This window comes from Andrena cerasifolii, chromosome 6, assembly GCF_050908995.1.
Source record: "Andrena cerasifolii isolate SP2316 chromosome 6, iyAndCera1_principal, whole genome shotgun sequence".
Classification (NCBI taxonomy): Eukaryota; Metazoa; Arthropoda; class Insecta; order Hymenoptera; family Andrenidae; genus Andrena; species Andrena cerasifolii.
In genome coordinates, this window is record NC_135123.1 from 13,220,327 (window position 1) to 13,242,269 (window position 21,943).

General features: G+C 48.8%; 2 protein-coding genes across 14 annotated transcripts in view; both read left to right on the top strand.

Moving 5' to 3' along the window:
- Rgl (Ral guanine nucleotide dissociation stimulator-like) overlaps positions 1 to 16,291 on the top strand; it is a 33,888-nt gene extending 17,597 nt beyond the window's left edge. For 4 of the 7 annotated variants that reach the window (XM_076814243.1, XM_076814241.1, XM_076814244.1 and 1 more), the window contains exons 2-7: positions 3,054 to 3,270; positions 11,682 to 11,786; positions 11,987 to 12,416; positions 12,845 to 13,467; positions 13,617 to 13,931; positions 14,250 to 16,291. In XM_076814243.1, coding sequence (XP_076670358.1) covers positions 3,054 to 3,270; positions 11,682 to 11,786; positions 11,987 to 12,416; positions 12,845 to 13,467; positions 13,617 to 13,931; positions 14,250 to 14,903 — 2,344 coding nt within the window. In that variant the 3' untranslated portion in view covers positions 14,904 to 16,291. Of the gene's footprint in view, positions 1 to 2,311; positions 2,771 to 3,053; positions 3,271 to 11,681; positions 11,787 to 11,986; positions 12,417 to 12,844; positions 13,468 to 13,616; positions 13,932 to 14,249 lie in introns of those variants that run through there. The other 3 variants (XM_076814246.1, XM_076814242.1, XM_076814247.1) reach the window with 3 other exon arrangements.
- A 147-nt stretch (positions 16,292 to 16,438) lies between these two features.
- Positions 16,439 to 21,943, top strand: part of Dysc (whirlin protein dyschronic) — a 76,222-nt gene continuing 70,717 nt past the window's right edge. For all 7 annotated transcript variants that reach the window (XM_076814233.1, XM_076814237.1, XM_076814238.1 and 4 more), the window contains exon 1: positions 16,439 to 18,453. The gene's annotated coding sequence lies outside the window, so the exon portion shown is untranslated. The remainder of the gene's footprint in view (positions 18,454 to 21,943) is intronic.

Here is a 21,943-nt window from a genome sequence, read left to right on the forward strand (position 1 = left end):
AGTGACGCAAATATTTTCATTCCACTTTGACTGTTCCTTCGCTGTTTCTTTGTTCGAGGCCTGACGCGATTCTCACAACTTCAGCTCCATTCGGAACAGCGTTAACATTCTCGGATTCGCGGGAGCAACAATTGAAGGGAAGAGTGCAGAATTTCTCGTGGTCCTAGTGGCACGCCATCGCCCGCGCGTTAGATAAGAAAATAACGTAACAGCCGAATCATTCTAGTCGCCAAATGATTCATGCTCGCATGAAACGCGCAGGCAGCTTAAAGCACACTTCCTGCTGCGTACCGATCTACCGGGCCTCTCTTTATGAACAATACCTACGTTGCATAATGCACACGGATTGCCTCCGTTTCTCGAGCAGCCTCGAGATAGCATTGCGCGAGTAATTTCCTGACTAATTGACGGATTCTCCAGTTTCGAGGGCCTCCATTGTCGCGAAGCTCAGCTGGATCGACACACTTTGCGATATCTAGATATCTCTCAGGTTTTCTCGCAACCTTTTGTGCGCTCTCCCGATGATCGAATGTCGTAACGGTTACCGAGCTCTGCTTAATACTATACTTACCTTTGTGTCATCAAACCGCGACGTGATTCACGCTTCCTTTTATTCGAAGACCTTTCAGCAAGAACGACACAGATTCCAGTAACTTACACCATATCGCTTACCTTCGGAGCTGCTCTAATTCTCGAAGAACTTTGTTTAACGCAGTCCAGAGTCCTCGGAATGCGATTCGCGGGAATAATGAATGGACAGAGGGTTAAGGTCGCGATGTACGGCCGCGTGTTTCTGGTGGCAAGCGGTGACAGGGCGTTTGTTTTATCAGAACGAGGCGTCCACCGGGCATCGACTCTTTTATCAGGCCACCGGGATCCCGTTTAATCGTTTCCACGCTTCAAGTCCCTTTATTAATCGAATCGGTTTTCCGTTTTATCGTCACGCTGATTCGCCTGTTTATCGTTTATTAAATGACAGCGCCGCTTGTCTAAATTTACCGCACGAAATTCATCGAAACAATCAGAATTAGTAGACAATTTCGTTGCGGTTTTTTTCTTCTTTAATTGGAGCACAATCCAAAGAGCAAACGAGCTGAATGTTATAGCAGTGCTGTCGTTTCTTTTTTAATACGAAGGTGGAACTAGGAGGTACTCATCGTTGAGATAGATGCGTTCGCACAGAGCGAGTTCCTGGAAATTATTCTATCATTTGCATTGCTATATTGCATTACTACTGTGTTATGAATCGGCACGTGGGAAATCGTGGATACGTACAATCGACCGACAGTCATGCATCGCGAATCGGTTTGATAAATTGAGAAAAATGCTCCCCTGCTTTGCACGCAGCTCAAACTGCCCTCTCGGAAATAACTTTTCAATCGTTTGTGGAAGGAAATGATTCTTTCTCGCAGTCCTTTACGATCTCCTCCGCCGACACTGACCAATCGCCTGAGAAACTAATGCGTTCACTTTGCTGGCTGTCTTCTTTCGAAATTTCAACTTCCACGTTTATACTGATATAATTTTAAAGGCCTTAATTGAATCGCTACTGCGATTACTGTCTTCTACTCTCACATTCTCCAAAGTGGATTAAAAAATTGGCATCTTTTTCCTGGAGATATCAAACTTCAGACTTGCCACTTTACTTTAAACGAAATAATCGCAAACACTTTAATTTTCGCAACAACTCTCTCTCCATTTTCCTCTATGGTATAACGAACGGTTCATTTTCTTTATTCGAGTGGGTACCCGTGGGGGTGGATGTTTTTTCTTAATGGAAGCTCGTTTGTAGGTTGAATTAATTGTTTAAAAGGTCGAAACATCACGAGGTTGCCCCGACATTTAGAAAATGCGCGAGCTTCAGACGCAGGACTAATGGTCGGAAGTGCAATTCCGCCCACGAAGTAGTAACATCCTCTTTAACGAAAGCGTTTTCCGTCGTTTTGCTCCTTCGACCTTTCGGGCAGTGGCGTATCGAAGCATCGATTGCGACGGGGAGACTCGTGTCCTTTGATCCCTCCCTCTAAATATGAATGCACGTGGGTGGGCGAAGCGATCGTTTCCAGAGGTGCAGAGAATCGTCGGGAAAACGGAGCAGCCCGGCGAGTCGAGGCGCAGTTTGGGAAATAAAAATGATAGCGCAGACGTAGATAGTAAGAGTACGTCTTTATTTAGTCTTCGGCGGAGACGGCGAGACGGACTTCTCTCGATGTCTCAATTCGATTTCGATATCGCCGCGTGGTCTCGGGTCGTCGTTACGCATTAACGTCATCGGTTTCGCTGGGGATCGAGCGTTCAGTCGCTTCGAATGACGACGATCATTCAGTTTCGCGCTGGCAATAGCGCCGCGACGGTGTGCGAACTCCAGGCGCGATCGGACGGTGGCCTCCGCCTTTGAAATTCTCGTATTCATCCATCCGTGCGCGTCGATTCGAGTCCTTGGTTTCGTGGGAACTGGCGGGAATTAACGAAACAATGGGAAGATGGAATGACGCACGTCAATCGAATAGTTAGCGGAGTTCGAAGGATGACGATGCATTAACATCTTTTAAACGCGTCGCGCGGAGCTCGATGCTTGTGTTGGCACGCCTGAATTCTGTTCGTGTCGTAATCCCGCATTTCCCAAGCAGTCGCAGGATAAAACTTGCGTTGGAAAATTTACACAGTTTCCATGAAGGCCACGAAACGAGAAAACGACGCGGACTTAGCTGGGTCTTTATTTTCATAACAGGCAGATAGGCAAACGGTAAACCATATCGCTCAAAGAAAGGTGCAGCTCGAAAGACTCAATATGTAATCTGTAGTTTAGTCTGACGGTGGTGCACGAGGCTCGCGCTACCCTCGCGTACAGTTAGCGGGGACCGTGTGCAACAGTAACCGGAGCTTTTCGCCCTCAGCGTGCAACGCGTTACTACACGCGGTGCGCGCTAATTGCACGGAAAGATTCGAAGCTCGTGCACGAAGCCTCGCGAGAGCAAGGTCGATAAATCGTGGCGAATCTCGCGAGCTATCGGAGGACAGTCGGCAGAACAATCACGAGACAAATTGCACAGGCAGAATCGAAGTGACGGCAGAAGGGGAAGTTCCGCGGACATTCAGACGTGGATGCTGTGGCCCGTGTTGGGGGATGACGGGCTGAGCCCAACGTCGCCCCCGGCCTCGGCCAGCGTCAAGGGGGTTAACAAACTGGCGCCCCTGCTCCTCTGCGCCCCCTGCAAGCCCAGCAGCCACAGGAAGAACCAGAATTCCACGCAGTGGTACGTGCAGCAGGTAAACAGACACCCAAGAGATTCATCATCATCCGTTTTGTTTCCTCGTCGGGGCATTCTTCTTTTCTCGTTTTTCAATTTCTCTTTGCTCTGTATTTTTTTTCTCTCCACCCCCTCGCTGTTTGGTTGCCCGTCGACGGAGCTCTTTGTGTTCCTGCCTGCTGGTTACTTGTTTTCACTGGTTTTCGCGTCTCCCGTTCGACGCGCGGTAACGTTGCAGTAGAACCGAGTCGAGCCTGGTACCCGGGTTCGACGCTCTGCTCGCTCTCTTTCCTTAAATGGAGAACGCCGGATTGCATGGGGATTGTGTCTTGAATATTCCAGAGCTCGTAGTGCCCGGGTTTTGTTTCAGTTCAGACAGCGCCCCTCTGTTGAATTTGTCGGGGATTTCTCGCATCGTATTGAAGTAGGTACATACCGCAAAATTGTTAAAACGTTCATTAGATCGATACGAATTTCTTCGGTTTGTAAGAATAACTTGCCCAGCTAGCCTTCTGATATAATTCAATGAAACCTTACACCCTTCAAACATCAGAAATATCGAACGCTAGCACGTCGAACCCGTTGCTGGAAACCCGATTCCACTCGGTTAGAAAGTGTCGAAACTTTTGCAGGCTGCCTGTTTTCCTCGGTAATGCGATTGTCTCGGTGTTGAGTAAGTTCGACGGTCGCGATTCTGTCCGATAAATCGCGCGAAAGTTTCCGCGAACTCCTCGAGGACTTATCAGGCTCGACTTGGAATCGTTTCCCTGACAAATCCAGTTTCCAAAGATTCCGGGAACCCTCGCGACTCGGTCCAGAGGCGCGGGACTTCGGTAACAGGCTCGTTATTATTCACGATCCCTCGGTGACTGCACGCATCGGCAATCCGAAACGTCGATGCAACGAGATTACCCGTAGTCCCGATAAGTTATCAGCCCGCCGAGCAAACCGCTTTCGCACGCAGAATTTGTTTAGTATTTTTACTGGTGAATCGCAACTGTGTGCCGTGTTGGTTGATGTGTGCATGCCTTGGTCGTAAGTGTACCGCAGTTTCCCGTGCATGAGAAGCGAAGGAGAACTGTCGAGCGCTGCTCAAGCGTAGCACGCTCGAAACTTGTCGGCTTGTTTGTTTGCGCTGCGAGCGAGGTACACGGAATCGGATGCAGTGTATCGCGGGGAAATTCCCAATAGTGCACATGATTTCCCTGGACATTGCAGCTGTTCGAACTTATTAACAGATAACCTTGCAAATTCCTTGCAGCAAATGGAATCGAAGACTCCTTTACCATTTTGCAATCTGGAGCTTCGTTTTCGAGACACGAGCAGCCGAAGCTTGACGGTCCATCAACTCCCGGCGCGCGCTGCTCGATCCTCGGCTGGCTAAGGGCGCGCCGGAAGTCGCTGGACCCTGAAACTTCAGTGACATATCTCGGTAACGGGGCCACGGATTGGAAAACGGTAAAGGACTTTTGGGTCCCTTTGGACGCGAGGAATTCCTGTGTTTCAGCTTATCCGAAGAAGAAAGCAATTCGATCGCTGGGATCGGCAAGAAAAAGTAACGAGCATCGATCGCACGCTCCTTTTTAGCTTGCAGCAAACAACGCAACGAATAATTCTCCTCGTCTCTATCTTCACGTTCTAGGGGCAACTTTTCCATTACTTTCAATGCCACTCCTCCCCCAGTTATCGAGCGTTTCTTCTTTTTTTTTATCCATATCAACCGTGCATTACTTTTGTTTCTTTTCGGAGTACACTTACCGCGCGTTGTTTTTACTCCCGCGCAGAATGTTTTCATACGCTCGCGCGGGCGTGAGCGATCGGATGAATTTCGGGGAAATTGCAAATCCTCGAAGCTATTCCCCCCGTGGAAAGCAAACTGCAAGCATAATAAACGATCGAAAGAGAATCGTCGATCTTGGGATCGAGCGTTCAAGTGCTAGTGATTCACTGTCGCAGCGTGTACCGAGGCTCGTTTTAGTAGTCGCCGATCGGAGGAGGCACGTGGGGAAGTCGCTTAATCGGGCAATCAGGGTCAGAGTGTCATCGGAACTGTATCGTTGTCATTAATGGCCCGGGAACAGCGTGTAAATAGCAAATGAATTATGGTTACATTGACCCAGTTTCCGCGGTGCCGCTGAACGAACTATAATTGCTGGTTAATTAAATGCGAACGATGGGGAAATTAGTTTTATTCGGCGTATCGTGACGGACAATTAGGTGCTATCGATATTTTCGCGCCGGTGACGTTTCTACCCGGCGATACAGTAATTGTTTCCTTGATCTTCGCCTATTTCGTTCCGCGGCTCGCGACTCGATGGCCCGCAATTTACCAGCAATTTTTTAGAATTATCTTAATCGTGTTTAGTACTTCGCTTCGTATCAGGTACCTCTTCAACTAATGTCTCGCGTTAACGTCAATAGATAGGTGTCACTCCAACTATCACTCGATGCACATAAACTCCTACTAAAATTCCACCTTCGGCTTACCATCTCACTCAGTTCCGAGCACCACGATAGCGTCAATATTTCTTTAATTCAAACAGACAGAACTATTTCTGCCACGAATTGACTCACAAGTGCCGAGGGTTCACCTGACTCGGAACTGGATCGAACAAAAGTCCGCCCACGCTCTCTACGGAACGGAGGAAAAGGTGCTTTGACACCTTCTTTTATCGGTGCGCACGTGAGTCATCGCCGACTGTTGCTACCGGTTGGTTTAATTGCTTATCTGGGATCGTACTTTGCGTACCGGCTTATGGGCCCGTGTAATTATGCGTTGCCTGACCGGAAGCCAGGCAGGAGCTTGCGTCTAATAGGACTCCCTCGAGAGGCGAGGAAATTCCTTTGTTCGTGGTACTCGGAGCACGCTGCCCGCGAAACACACATACCGCCGTCCCGCGTGTTTACAAAACACACAGCCGTTGCTTCGCAGTCGGCGTATCGTTTATGCAAAGTCCCTGACGCGTGATATAAAATTACTTGATTAATTACGCGGCCGCGCCGTGTTCTTGCAACCGCGGCCACGCAGGACGTTGCAATACATCGATTTCTAATCACACGGATCGTTATTCCGCCGCGGGAGATAGCGGCGTAGGACCATACGTTTCTTCGTAGACCTTCAATTTATTTTACCTTCCATTGGCAGGAGCAGCATGTATTCGTCAACAGTCGATAATCGGATAATCCGCCATGTACAACGCCCGGCTGTCCTTCGAATTTCATGAAGAGAGAATAGAATCATTGACCCTGACTTCCCTTTGAAGGGTTTCGGCGGCGTCGACACGTTTGCCGTATTGTGCCTCCTGCAGAGGTGTTTTCAAGAGCAGGCTACGTGAGTGGCTTTTGTGCTCGACATCAACAAAGCTTCGCTTTATCACCGTTCGTTCTTTGAACTTCCGGCGTGTCTCCTAGTGCACGCGACTCTTTCTCGCCCGGCACATGTCGCCTTTCTTCTTCCACCTTTCCCTTCGATTCGACGATTGTGGCTATTACAGTTTGCCCGAGAGCTCCTTTGAATATTACATCGCCTGAGTCACTTGGCTCGAGGTGGTAGCTTGTTTTCGTCTTCACTGAGGAGAATGGGTAATTCTTTCTGGATTTGATTACCGCTATGATTCAACTTCTACGTTCCATCTGGATAGATCCCCTAATCTTCGATCTGACATTTAGAAAATTGTATACAGACGTCTCATAATCTAAGAGTTAAGGGAATTAGGATTCATTTGAATCTGGCCTCGAGTATCGAATGCAAAATGATGGAGCAAGCTGAATATTTAAACCCCTTTTGATATCGAAACGTCTACTGTACCAAGTAGCTCGCCTAGTGCGTTTCAGAGGTCAGAAATAAAGTATCCGCGGGCGAATGGAAAAACCTGAGGAACGCCCAGCCCACCGGCTCTTCCGCGACGATAACGCGAGCTGAAACGCCGCACTCAGACAGTCCAGGGGATTAGATCACCGCGCGGATTTATCTAACAGGCTTCGGAAAATTGTTGCTCGGAGCCGTTGCGAAACTCTTTAACCGAATGACTGTTATCTGCACGCGGGGCGGCTCTTACTCTGTCGTATCCTCTTTATTGCACCGCAGGTTCCCGATACACGCCAGCCAATAATTATTAGATCTTATTTATAGTAGCGCACCGGTCCCCGAGTTCCTTGGAGATCAGAGATCGCGTATCGTTTATCGCGGTCCTCGATACGCCGCTCTTTCGCTCTCTGCCGTGCAATAATGGCGGCCATTTACACGCCGCCCGAGGTAATAAAATAATAACGACTTCTTGAAACCGAACTTAATGGTTGGAATAAAAGGAGTACCCTGAAAGTAATCGCCGCGGCGGTGCTCCGGTTCAATTTCCGCGCGGCAGAATGGGATCACCTTTTACTTTGTTTTGACGGGATAGTCTTTACGCATCTTCGGAGCTATAGTACGCTGATTACCGTAGATATAGAGAAGAGAATTCTCGTGACCATCTATTAACACCAGGTTTACGGACATTTCATATAATATTAAGCTGCGCGTTTAAATCAAGTACTAAAAAGTATTTTCTCAGAAATTATCACAGAAGTGGTAACAATAATATTAACGTCATACGGTATTTATTCGGTGTATTTTTGTTGCAAATATACTCATTTTCTTCAGAGCTAGCCCCAGAACAATTTTCACTAATGCGGACATTTTTATTCAATACTTTGTTATTTCTTCTCGACTTAGTCATGATTGCTAAAGAAGGGTGATTGGTCGAAATAAAATAAATACTGTGCCTACATTCCATTATGTCATTGCAGATACTTACAATAAATGGGTAGTTTCTTCGCAAATATATCAAATATATTCACAATAACTGAAACTTTTGTTACACTGTGTGAAACGTTCTTACACTGCGACTGCTGCTTACCTACTGAAGATCGTTCTTTATCCTCGTGCATATCGACAAAGCAGCAATAAAAACTGAGGTCATACGATATATCATTTGAGATATCGGAGCCGGAGTAGCAAATATATCTCCGACATATTATGATTTCTATTCAGTAAGCACTTTTCTATTATTGGAATAGTAATTTCACGAATGAAGCAAATATATTAGGATTATTTATGCAATTAGTCGATCCGTAAATTTGACGGGTTCCGTAGAAACAGATATACTACATATAGATCTTAAAAGTTAGAAGACCTAAGAGGAAATAAATGTGTGTATAAATTCTTTGGATAGAATTATTAATTTACGGTAGAAATTCGTTATAATTAATGCTATGCTTTTTCGCTATTCCTTTTCGAAATTTGAAGTCCGTCAACTCGACGGGTGCCATATACCTAAGTAGCGTTAGAAACATCGAGGTGGACTAGATATTAGAAGCCTGCATGTAAGGAGCCTTGGCCTAGGTATTATCGAGACGTTTCAACGTTATCAATTGAGTCACACCTAACTGCTATCTTCGCTTGTCGACTAAAATTTCTAGGCCACGAGAAAGGCCATTTAAAGAATTGACACGAAATTTTTCTGTTTGCAATTCCTGGGTGCTCCATTCCCGGATTAATGGCTAAGTGCTCGAAAACAAGGAGAATCTAAACTCGAAGGAAAAGAATCATCTCTACCTCGTCCCACTCCTTTCTCAATATCCAGCAGCATGAGCCCACTTCTCAGAGAAATTCAGCTTGAATCGGAGCGACGATTACAGCCTCCAGAATTTAATTCGTGAAATCGATGGCGGGCCGTCCAATTTGTCCTCTGTCTGGTTGGAATATTCCTCGGGTTTCTCGAATCGCGACTTCACATCGACGTTTTCGCGACGATGGGAGGGAGGCACAGACTGGTTGATAGTCAGATATATTTCCATGTGTATCGATCGCCGCGACTCTTCCCCGCGGTAATCCGATGTTAAGCTTTTTATAGGCCGATGTGGAATGATAGAGGCGATGCCAGTTTGTACACACGTCGGTTTCGGTACCTTCTTAGGATTGACTGTTCACTTCGCCCCGCGGGGGAGTCTGAAAAACAGGGGGCTGGACGAGGGCTTCCTCTGGAAGCATTCGTGAAATCGCAGGGGAGAGACTGTTACGCAATTGTATCGCCCTGTATCGACGTAAAACTCATTCGAACTTCACAAAGGCTAGTATCGATTATCCTCCCTTTTGCGAGAATTGTTCGAGCGGGCAAACCATCTATTCGCCGCGGCAGCTCTCCGCGAACAATGGAGAGTTGACGTGTCCGAAGGAGCCGCCTCCAAGGACGAGGGGTTACTAGGACCTTAAGTCACGCTCGGGTTCTCCCTGTAAGCCTCTAATTGCTGCTTCGTTCCGGAGCGTAAGCCGCCTTTTTCCACCGAGTTTACCGCCGTCTGGGCTCCGCAACAGTATCATACTCGTCATCATCGACGAACGTGCCTCGGTTTTACTCGGGACCGTAGTTTCTGTTTTTCGTTGGCAACCTTGCCGGTAGCAGAGGAGGGATTATCTTCTGCCGTTCAGTTGCAGTTGTCCGCATCCTGGGGAGTGTTTCTCGATGGTTCTGCTGCTCAGGTGGACCACCAAAAAGGGAGGAAGTTGTAAGAAGGGATCTGTTGCTAAACGTTAAACTTGGAGGAAAGAGCGGGGCGGACTTAGAAGCATTAAGAGCATCGGGACTAAAAACAGTATTAAGTCCTAGATAAACACAAGCCACTCCTTGTTTTTTCTTTTGATACTGCGGCACTAAAAGAACTAGTCGCGGCAAGAAGAGTAGCCTTGAGCCAGTAATAGAACAATCACTGCACCGATCCACAGTGTTTCAGTTTTATTGAATCGGAATCCACGGTGTCGCGGCGCCATGTTGAGCCTTCGTCTTTGAATCTGTTCGCCACAGTCCCCATTATCCATGCACAAACGTTTTCCTTTTGCAGCGGCATCGATCGAGCAGCGGCTGTATTGTGTGCACACCGCTGCTTCTGCCGGCGCGGTTAGTAAATGTTGCATATTAGAGCCAGAAGCGGTGAACGGCAATGACACGATTCGTTTCTTTGCGCATCGATTCCACAGAGAGCTAGGGGAAATCTGGTACAAGTTCTCGCTGTATTCGCGGGAAACGTATTACGATCCTCTCGTCCTTTGTCGAGTAACTTATCTTATCCTCCCTGCCAGATAACTTTGCCGGCGCTCCGAGCGCTGAAAACGAGGCGACGAAACTGCGCGAACCGCCTGCCTCCCCGGAATACTATTTTTAGTGGTTCCTTTGAGGGTCCCCAAATTTATTCCCTTTGGGGCAATTTTTGAGATGGTAATTGCCACGCAAACATCCCATTGTACCCTCGCAAAGGGGCCGTTCTCTGTGTGACTCGCTGCAGACAGGTTGCGCTCAATTCGTCAATGAAAAAGTATCCGTGGAATTGACTGCATAGAGGACTCTAACGAGATCATTAAAGAATTTATTCGTCATCGATGAATGACCATTGTTACGTAGATACGTAGTGTCAGGAAGGTTAGCCGACGAACGAAGATGAGCCACGAGACGCAATTAAAGTTCCCCGGCGCAATTCTTAAATGCCAATTAAGTATCTAAGTAGTATGAGGGTGTTCATGGTTCAGACGTCCCGTAGAAAACACCAGAGATCCCTATCCCCGGTGCTCCCCCAGCGGAATGTTTATCGTTGCACGGCGATATTACGGGTGTCCCGGAAGTAAATCGTGTAGACACAAGCTGGCACGTTTATTTGTCGTGAAATCTATTCGCGTTTGCATGGACCCGACTATGTTGCACGGTGCTTGTAATCGCTTCTCTCCGTCTCCGTTTTGTCCGTTTTCGCTTGGTTCAGCTTCTGCACGGACGAGGAAGCGGGGCCCTCGCCTCGTTCTCTCACTTGCACGGGCGTCGAAGTAAAGAAGCCCTGCGTCAGTGGCTTCGGAGCGCTTCAAATTGTTGCCCCACCGAGTGGAATCCTAGATGCACCGTTCCGAGTAATTGCGGATGCGCTGTTTCAAAAGCCTCTATTCCATTAGCAATCGAAAGGGTCCAAAACCGTTTCGCTCCGTTCGAACGGCGCTCGTGAATCTGCAAAGAAAAAAAAAATGTGAAACGATTATAGACTCATCCGGGTGATTGCTCGAAGTCGTTGCAACGTAACGAAGCCTGTAGGAGGCTAGAGCTCGAAGATAAAGCGGTCTGCATCCGGCTAATCGCGATTCAAGCCGTGACATGGACGGCCGAGGTCAGTTTCGACCTGGAAGTCAATTATTTCAATAAATCTGTCGACTGCACGGCCGTCCATTGATTAGCTCGTCCTCCCATTAGAGAGACGGTTGCTCGTGACAGGGGGTAGCCCGTGAAATTAGCGGCGTAAATCATCCCCCGGGGCGACGGTTTTGCTCGCCCGTTGTCTTCGCCGCCCACCGGACCTCGCCAGGGATTTAGTCTGCGTGTTTCTCGTTGTGTAATTCTGCCGTTTGCTTTTACTTTACAGCCCACGTGGCGCTTATGGGGCGAGGAAAGGGGCGACGGCGTCATATACACGGTGTACCTGAAGAAGGTCCGGTATCACAGGCCGACCAGGAGCCTCTCAGCATCGGTAAGCCGATCTTTTCAATCCTATTCTTTCCTCCAACTCACGCGCAGTAAAACCATTCGTGCTTGAAAGTCTGAGCAGTTTAATCAGTCAGTTACTTGAGAAGTCAGTCTGCTACTTAGCTGAGGAGAAAAGATCCCGTAGCTTTGCCCTCAGACGTCCCTTCAAGTTCCCCATGCATTAACAGTCGAACTCCTCGACAGGACTCGGACGACGAGATCTCGCACCTAGAATGGGAGACGGTGAGAGTGCGTTTCCTGAAAGCTGGCACCGTCCAGCGTCTGGTAGAGAGTCTGGCCAACGACGACGGGGAGCTCGAGTCTACGTACATCAACGTCTTCTTGGCGACGTATCGCGCATTCACGACGCCGCGCGAGGTTCTCGAGCTATTGTTAGCGAGGTACGACGCCCTCGACGAGGGGTCCGCCGCCCTGACAGGTGAACAGCATCGAAAGACCCTCGTGCAGGCTCTTCATGTCTGGCTGGACGCGTACCCCGGTGACTGGAAGTCACTACCGAATCACCCTCTGCTCAGTAGGCTCTTGGACTTCACGCATCGACGGCTTCCTGGCTCGGAGCTCGAGCTTAAGGCAAGGCATCGGTTGCACAGGTTCCAACGTGAGGATCAGATAGGTAAGGGAATCCACGATTTCCTATGAAAGCTTGCAACATGGCATCCTTGTGGATTGTAAGGAGGATTGCACGTGGAGGAGAGTAGTGGATCTAGTTTGCCTGCTGCTCCTTGTAGTTTCTAGTTGGAAAAATGTCGATCAGCATTTTGGGTAATCCTACTAGAATCACTCAGTACTTTCCTCGTATTCTATTCTGAGTATGTAAGTCACAGCATTCAGCGGTGTCAATCTTTTAGCTTGGATGTCAGACGGATGTTTGTCATGCTGCGTATCACAATTCGGTATGTTTACCCAGATAAAAGCTGCAACTTGACTCGTCACCGGCTGATTCATTAATGCGTCGTTCAAAGAATATATATATAGTCTTTTTAATTCATGTCGTACAGACGAGTTGTTTCATTAACCCACTTCGTCGCACGTTCTCCGCAGACTCCTGCATGGTGTACGACAATGGTCGACCACCACGCGGTTCCCCGGATCCTGTCGTGGATCACTGGGTGAGCTACAACTTCCCAGAGGTTCCGCACCGTCATTTCGCGGAGCAGTTGACCCGTATGGACGCCGAGGTGTTCAAGAAACTCGTGGCACACCAGTGCCTGGGCGCCGTCTGGTCCAGGAGGGACCGTTCGAGGAGCCACGACGCCGCCACCGTGTTGGCGACCGTGAACCAGTTCAACGCTGTGTCTCTTCGCGTCATCTCGACGATACTGATGGACCCGACGACCAAGTCCCAGGAACGGGCCAGGGTCTTGGAGACCTGGATCGACATAGCTCAGGAGCTGCGCGTGCTGAAGAACTTCAGCAGCCTGAAGGCGATCGTGTCTGGTCTGCAGAGCAACCCGGTGTACAGGCTGGAGAAATGCTGGCAGTGCATGCCCAGGGAGAAGCACGAGCTGTTCAGGGAGCTGGAGAGGATCTTCTCGGAGGAGAACAACGCGTGGACGCAGAGGGAGCTACTGATCAAGGAGGGCACCGCTAAGTTCGCGGACACTGCCGGTAGAAGCGACAGACATCTGCAGAAGTTGTTCCAGAAGCAGAATACTCATGCTGGCGTAAGTGATACGTCTGATAGAAGTCTTTTTCGAATGTACTTGCGTGACTGAATGCCGATGTAGAATTATCATTAAGGAAATTCACGTATTGTATAATATTTATGGAAGGAATGATTTGTTACAATGGGGGATCGTTTCCTTCTGTTTAGAACATCAGCTACGGAACCATACCGTATCTGGGGACCTTCCTGACGGACCTCACGATGATAGACACCGCGATACCCGACACGATAGCCGACGGTTTGATCAACTTCGACAAGCGGCGAAAGGAGTTCGAGGTGCTCGCTAGGATACGATTGCTCCAAGGGGCGGCGAACGCGTACAACTTCCGCACCGATCCCCTGTTCGATCGTTGGTTCCATTCTGTGGTGGTGCTGGATGATCGGGAGGCGTACAAGCTGAGCTGCCAGATCGAGTCACCGCCTCCTGGGAACACCCTGAACAATCGTGGGAAGAAGAAACAGGTTAGCACGTTCCCCTTCGATCCTCGAACCTGTTAACTGGGTCATTCCACGCCCAGACATGCCTCCTGCCATATTCAAAAGGCGATCCGACTTGGTAGGTAGTTAAAAGAATCGAAGAGACAACATAGCCCATGTATCTTGATCTTCAGTGACCTTAATGACTCGACATAGGAACAGTAAAAACTGAAACTTTCGCGCCAAACCGGGAGGCATTTTCGAGCGAGTTTACTCGTTCCTCCCAGTGAACAGGTTAACCTGCCTCGTCCACGATTATCCCCTTCCCGGTGTGGAGAGACTGAGCCCAGACTTGTCTTACAGAGTCATCAGGGTCACCGTAAAAACGACTCGATAGCCTCTACGTCGAGTTCGAGCAGCTCCCAGTTCTACTGCGACCTGGATTCACTGCCAAGCTCGCCGCACAACTCTCTCGATCGGCGGACCTCGCCGTCCCAGATGTCCAGCTCCTCGTCCAGCTCCTCTTTACCATCTCTGGACGTGTCGTTGAGCTCCGGGGGTGGCGGAGGGGCAGCTGCCAGCCAGCAGAACCGACTGGCACCGCCGACCGCGATCACCGCTAACGGGAACAGCCCGAATCTCGTCGGCCTCTCCAGCCCGAGCCACTCGCACAAGAGCTCGCCAGACTTCTACATCATCAAGGTGACGATGGAGACCGACAACGTCGAGACGGAGGGCGTGGTGATGTACAAGTCGATCATGCTCTCGAACAACGAGAGAACCCCGCAGGTGATACGGAACGCGATGCTCAAGCTGGGAATCGAGGGCAGCCCCGACCAGTACACTCTGGCCCAAGTGTTGCCGGACAGGGAGATGGTCTTGCCAAACTCGGCGAACGTTTACTACGCCGTGAACACCGCGCACAATCTCAACTTCATCCTACGGCCTAGAAGGGAGCCTAACGACATCTCCACGGACAGCCCCAAGAGCAAGTCGAGTCACAGTCACAAACGGTAGTGCTGAATCGTTCGGCAACTCATAGCTGATTCATCGACACACGATGGTGAATTGAACACGGCTGGAACGACCGTGGAATACTCGACCTTCCTCGTACTCTCTTCAGGACAGAGAGAAAGAGAAAGAGAAGGAGAGATAGAGAGAGAGAGAGAGGGAGAGAAAGAGAGAGAGAGAGATAAAGAACAGTAGCGCGAGGAATGGTGTTCCGGTCGAAGCTGAGAGAATCTCGTTACATTGCGATGGTGGGTCACCACCATGTTTCGTTTTTAATAACCATGACAGTACGTATTCGTTCGGTGACAGCCGCGTAAACGATGGTGCACAACAGTCTTTGCCTGATCACCGTCGTGCAAATTTACTTTCCTGCCCCGATTTTTCGTCACACGTCGCACACCGCTCGCATCTCACGCGAACGCGTTACCCGCCTAATCACACGGCACTCCGAACTCGACGTTTAGATCGTTACGGGGATGTACTTTAGCCGTTAGGTGTGTTTAGCGTGATTCATAGGTCTGTTATCGGCGCACATGCGAAACGAACGGTGGATAAATGGCAGCAGGTTGCGAGGTGCGCGAATTGTAGCGACTTGTGTGTGTTAGTCACGTGTATTTATGTGTGTCTGCCTCGCGGATTCCACGGTGATCCCATGGGGAGAAGAGGGGAACGGCGACACGTGCGATGGATGTCCGCGGGTGGATCATTGTGATTTTGTACATACCTTTTTAGTTCCGTAGCGCGGGCTTCGAGCGTGATCGATCAATCGAGCGGACCAAACGGACTCAAAACGGGAAAATTCAAGTCAATTAATTATTTCCTCTTCGTTGCAGAAACAAGTCGGGATATTGCTGAAACGGTCGTTCGCCCATTCCGTGGTTGATTTTTCTAGCCGCGCGGCCGCGACGACGCGCGGCACAGAGAAGCTGCAAATTCTGTGATATATTGGAATCTCTCATTTCGGCTTTGGAGTACGAGACAGAAACCGAAATCGAGCACGCGTTTTCATAAGGGAGGGGGAAATTCGAATACTCGTTCCGATATCGAAGCATAGGGCACGTTAGCACGTGTGTGTACGTTGATATATTTTTACAAGGGCCTCTCTGCATGCGTTCGTAATAGGGGGCAAAAGAAGCACAGAATAATTATAATAATTGGGAGGATCCAAGCTCGACGGGGTGGCATACGATTCAACGCTCTCGTCGGGCTTGGCTACTCGATGCATCGATTAGCTTAGGCAATTTTGTACTTACCTCTGTCGACCCTGATTTTTCCTCCAGTCGTCTAAGTAGCGTCGTATTTGTTCGTGTACACGTCAATTCCTCACCGAACATTCGCGCAACTTGTGTGTAATACGAGTCGATGAAAGTGACAATAGATGGCCTACGATTTTACACGGCGTTTCGATCTTGGCCATGATTCTCCTTGCAGTACAATTTCCTTCGGCGATCCCACAGATCCCGTTTTAAAGAAATAATCATTCTTCGGTCGGTCATCAATATCCGATACCCGCTAACATTAACCCATCCCGATGCAGGCCAAGCTACGTCACTCCTCATCTCAGAAGTGCCTTCTTACCCAACCGTGACTCGGTTCAGAAGATCAGCCTGCATCATTCCCCAGTAGAACCACTCCTTCACAACCAGGTATATTCAACTCTATCTTCCCTCTTTGAAATCCCCACCCCAGTATCGATTACATTCATCGAGCGCCCGCTCACCTTTACCCATCCACTCCCATTCTAATCTTATTTTGTTACCCATCAAAGATCCCCAGAAATCCCGCAGCTATCCCAGCGTGTCATCGTCGCTTATCCAAGACCTCATCGAGAGTAACACTTTTACGAGGCTGCTATCTCGCCGCGAGGGATGATCAGATCGCGGCCGTGCGAGGTAGAAGTCGTGGCCTCGCTGATGACTTCCTGTACGCCAGCACATCCGGCACGCGAACCTGTTGATCCCTGTTCAGCCAGGGTGCAAGTACCCCGAGCCAGGTAGGTGCACCACGCTCGTCTATGTTAAACAAGGAAACCTGCGGGGTGTCGGGGAGGTTGCCAGCTGGTTAACCGTTCCTACCGGGGTGGCTCGCGATCATTCAGCAAAAGGCCGACGGAGAAGGGCGATCCACCCCTTTTCTATCGTCACGATCGATGCGATAAGGGCGAGCTTCCTCGGGGGAAACCGCGGAGCTAGCCACGCGCTGCTGATATCGCGCCTCCGGTCTGCCAAACTGGCTCAAGGTCGTGCTTGCGTCAGAGCTGGCGATCCTGAGGAATTCGTACGTGCATGCTCGATATATGTACGAAGGCTTAATTGATCCTGAGTATCAATTCCTACAGGCGCGTGCCAGCGGTTAATGGGACCGTAACTGGGTTATTGGGAATATTCCGAGGATCGTGTGGGAGGAACATTGAATTTAATATTCCGGGATATTCACATCATAGTCCGAGGTTCTGTGTCTTTGGGAGTGTTTCGAGGGTGTATGATACTTGAAGCATAAAGTGCTTGAACGCTGAAGTTTGCAGATTACGGTACTCGAAATCTTGGCCAGTCTGTCTTGTTATAACTCTGCGTGTAATTGACGCCAGATGCTCATTTGAAAGTGCATCCATGCACTCAAAACAGAGTTTCGATCGAGAAAGTGTACGCGTGTAAAGCTTTCTCGGTTGTCGGTCGCGCATCAGGTATCGCGTCACAGTTTTAATTTAGAGAGTTATCGCTAGCATCGCGTGCCTGGCCATGATCGACAGCTTCTACTGCGACGCAGAATTAACCGTGACTACCTATAAGTAGGTCTCTTTGCCGTATCATACAGTTTACAGAACAGTTTATCGGGAAAAATTACTGAACTTCGAACAACTCACTCGATCCCTGAATCTAGATCGTCCATAATGTACGCTGCTCTACGTACCTCTACCTAGAGACATCATTTAATTTCCAAGCACGATTAGAACGCAGACTTCTGCTTTAAGGAAATTCCAAATTCACGTGGACAAGTCGATAAAGTGTACCCGAAAGCAAACTCTGAGGACTCGAGTAGCTTCATCCCTCCGTCCCGTTGGAGGAACCGAAAAGCTCCCGCTGCGCGTTCCCACCCTCACCCTCGCCGCGAATCGTTGCAGAGCTTGCGCGCTCGGGGGTCGCGTGCTTTCGCGGGGTAGCCTGCAGACGGCGGTGGTGTATGGTTAGCAGCGCGCCCCCAGCCACCCCTAGCCCCCGTGATTGAACCGGTGAACTGGAGTCGAAGCAACCCCCAGCTAGGCCCTCGGTCGAGAGAGAGGCAGTCGTGAGCTTGGTGCCGAGCTGGGGCGATGCTCGTCGCTCGTCGCTCGTCGCGTGTGCCTCGCGATTGCACCGTGTGCTCGACATTCCGTGTTGCGCGTGCCGTTCGTCCCTAATCGACACCCCCGCCGGTCGATCGTCCTCGTCGTCCTCACGGTTCCCCTCGTCAACGTCGTCGCCGCCAAGGAACGCTGCCGCAACGACCAGCGACGGTGCAACGACCGTGCGACGATCGGACAGCCGCACGTGAGCACGTCGACTGCGAGATGAGAAACGTGAGTTGTCGATTGCACACGTCGATACCGCGATTCAACCGTCCTCTGGATCCCCGTCCCTCGATCCAAGGACGCCTCTCGGGGGTTGGTGTCCAGCGGCAGCTACGGTGGCGCGAGATGGCAGTCTCCTTTCGCCACGCGAATTTCGAATCACGGTTTCGCACCTTGGGGGTTGCTTCTATATTTTCCCGTCGACGAGGCCGCGTAGTCGGCTTTTGCTTTCGCGACGGTTCGTTCGGGGAATCAGGAGGCCCTGTGCACCTGGGTCGAACGGTTTCCCGAGGGCTCAGGTCGCGACGAGAATCCACCGCCTCAAGATCCTCTAGCGACCCTGGTATTCGATCAAGTACCTACTCTGTGCAATTCGAGCCCTCCGAAGTGTCCTTGATCGGGTAACTTGTTGTACGTGGGTGTATCTTGTCGCGGTTTCTAGGTCTGATGGCGGGTTTGTTGAAGGTCTGGTTGCTGTTCCGAGCGACTGAGTTCCTTTGCTATGGAACTGGGTTGAGAATGAATTGTTGGACAATGCTGTTTGTGGCGATCTCTCGCAGAGATCGTACTTCCAATGCACGTAGGTCTTCAATGGTATTCCATGTGCTCTGGATCGAACCAGTTTGACATACTGGCGCGAGTAAGAGCGCACTGACAGGTGTTCGGCGACCTCTTCGAGCGAAATTCGGAGTTGAATCGTTTGATAAGTACTATCCAATGCTTGCGCTCAATCTTCGCAGTGACTTCAACTATTTTTCTCCAAATGCTTCTACGACTTCTCTCACGGTACTTCGCGAAGTAATATTTACCCATCCACCCCAAGCGATCCCACTGAAAAACATCACACTCCGCTTTCTGTTTGACGTGACACTGCATAGAGAAAAAAATTGCATCATGCACTGCCGCGAAATCGATAACCCTGTGTTCGCTTGGCCAATATTTATAAAAACAGGCGCCGTTTCCACTAACGATGGACGCGACGGCGTTTCGTCGATCTGCTCGATTCTCCAACTGCTCGCGAACGAGAGAAAGGACCGTGTTTATTTATTTGGAAAGGGTAGTGCACGAAGCAATCACGTGCGTCGAGCTAAATGCAGCTTACGCTCGGCTGCGTACTTAATTCCGTGATATCGAGAAGAGCCTTCCGTCGACTCCTGGAAAACCACCCCCCTGGCTGAGAGTTGCTGCACTCGTGCCGGTTATTTCCACCGAATTTCCAACGCCTCGCTGTCTTCGTTCCAAGCGTCGCTCTTTGTCTTCCTAGGCCACTTCCGCCCGGCCAACGAGTTACTCGGCCCAAAGTCAAGTGGCCAGCATCCCCTCACACGTCCCCCTCGTATCCTCCTTTTTCTCTTTTTTTTTTATATTTCACGTGTTCATCACGTAACGCTCGCCGCAGCCCCTATTTCTCTTTCGCCCGATATTTTATTCGCCTTCGCTGGGCACTTTCTCTCGCCTGTTTTTACGCCCCCCACTTTCCAGCATTTTTCTCCAGCTAATTTCCAGCTTTTATGTGTACTCGCAGTTATTTGTCTGTCCCGCGCGCGTGTTTCTCCTTCGACGAGGATTTCGACGTTATTCCCTGCTAATATTCCCCTCTATTTTACGTCCCTATTTTCCGTCTTTATCTTCCTTCGACCGCGCTTCGAACTTGGTTTCATTTTCACTCGTAGCTTCGGCTATTGTTCCCTTCGCTCCTTTCATTCTTCCCATTCAGTTTACTCGTCCCTTTTCCATGTAGGCGGGTGTTCCTACTTCATCTTGCCGATTATATTCTCCGTCTGTTCTTTATTGTGACTGATCAACCCCTTTCTGCGTTTTCCTTTTCAATATCTCTTTGCCTTTGTCCATCATCTTGGCTTTAGGTCAATTCTTCTCTGCGCTTTTCTTTCCCTTCTTGTTTCACGTCCCACAATTTTCGTTTGTTTTACACAGTTACTTATGTATAGTGTCTCTTTTATTGTACTGAATGACGCTGAGCAGTAACACAAATTGTATACTGTGGACAAGCTAAAATTGTTATTTAGATCATTCAGGTAAGTTTCTTCTACTTTGTTTTTTTTTTTGTTAATATTCTTAGTTAAACTATAGATATTAAACCAATTATTTGCTAGGGCGATCTTAGATAATCTCTTTAGAAGTTCCTGTACTTGATTTCAACAAGTCTTGTATAGTTTGTATGTTATAACAGTTCTATTCTGAAAAACATGGCTGGGGACAAAAGTAACACGTCACTGTGGGGATGAAAGTAACATGTTACTCGGGCGAGAAAAATAGCATACAGGTTAGGAATTCTTCGGATGATAATGATTGTCTATGTCTGGTTTGTTTGGACCCTGTCAGTGAAAACTGTTCGAGAGAGAAGTGGATCAATGTCTAGATTTTAAGGGTTAGTCCCGCGCAAACTGGGCCATGGGTGATCTTCGCTACGTATGTCAATTTTAATTCGGTGTACGTAAAATTTAATACCTATCATTCAACTAAATACACAATACCAAAGAAATGTCCAAAGCTGGTTATGCTTTCTACCTTTCGTTATTTAAAATTTATTTTTTTTGTTGTTACTTAAAATATTTTACTTAATTCTCCTCAAAATAATTAGTGTTACTTTCGTCCTACCCCTGCAGGACAAAAGTAACAATGACAGTCACTGCGGAAAACTGCCACAACTCTTTGACTACTTATCACGTAAGGGTGAATCTGGACTCAAATGACAGACCAAGAAACATACTATCTTAAGGCATAATTGTCATTTTTATATCTATAAAAGGTAATTGTAGGCTAGGCCAAATGTAAAAAATGTTACTTTTGTCCCCGCTCTCCCCTACACTCAAATTCTTCCCTATTTACGTATTTTAACCGCGAGGTTCTTTGTTCGTTCGGTATTCTCGGTCTCACATTCATTTGCAAGCGAGTCCAATGGTTTCCAGCTCTCCCCGCCATTTCCACCCCCTTTGTTTCTATCAATTTCCCCGCTCCCATCGCTGCTATCAGTCTCACTCGTCGTTCTCCCTCTGTCCATCACAGTCTGTCCTTCCCTCGGTGACACTGCATGTCCACGGCATACAGGAAATATTCCTTCGCTTTTATTATTAGCTACCACCGCCTCCATCACTGCGACGACCCTCCCCCGACCCATCTTTCTCACCCTCCGGCCACGTACTCGCATCCCGTATCGTGTTCTCTCGATATGGTACAGCGCGATCGATCTATCGCGCACGGCCACAGCCGTCGAGCTGACGGGCAGGGCTTGAAACCGTTATTATAAAGATTTCGGTTCTTGAAAGAGTTATGAGGAACCTTTATTCGGAATAACCGTTATAAAGAACCTAAATATCAGACTATATAAGTATAAGTTACGGTTCCTATATAGCTCTATAACTTTTATTTTTTAGGTTCTATATAAGTTACAAAGCGGTTATAGAACCGATTCTTGTAACGATTGTACAGAATTTTACAGTAAATGAAATCACAACATATTACAACTATAGATTACTCT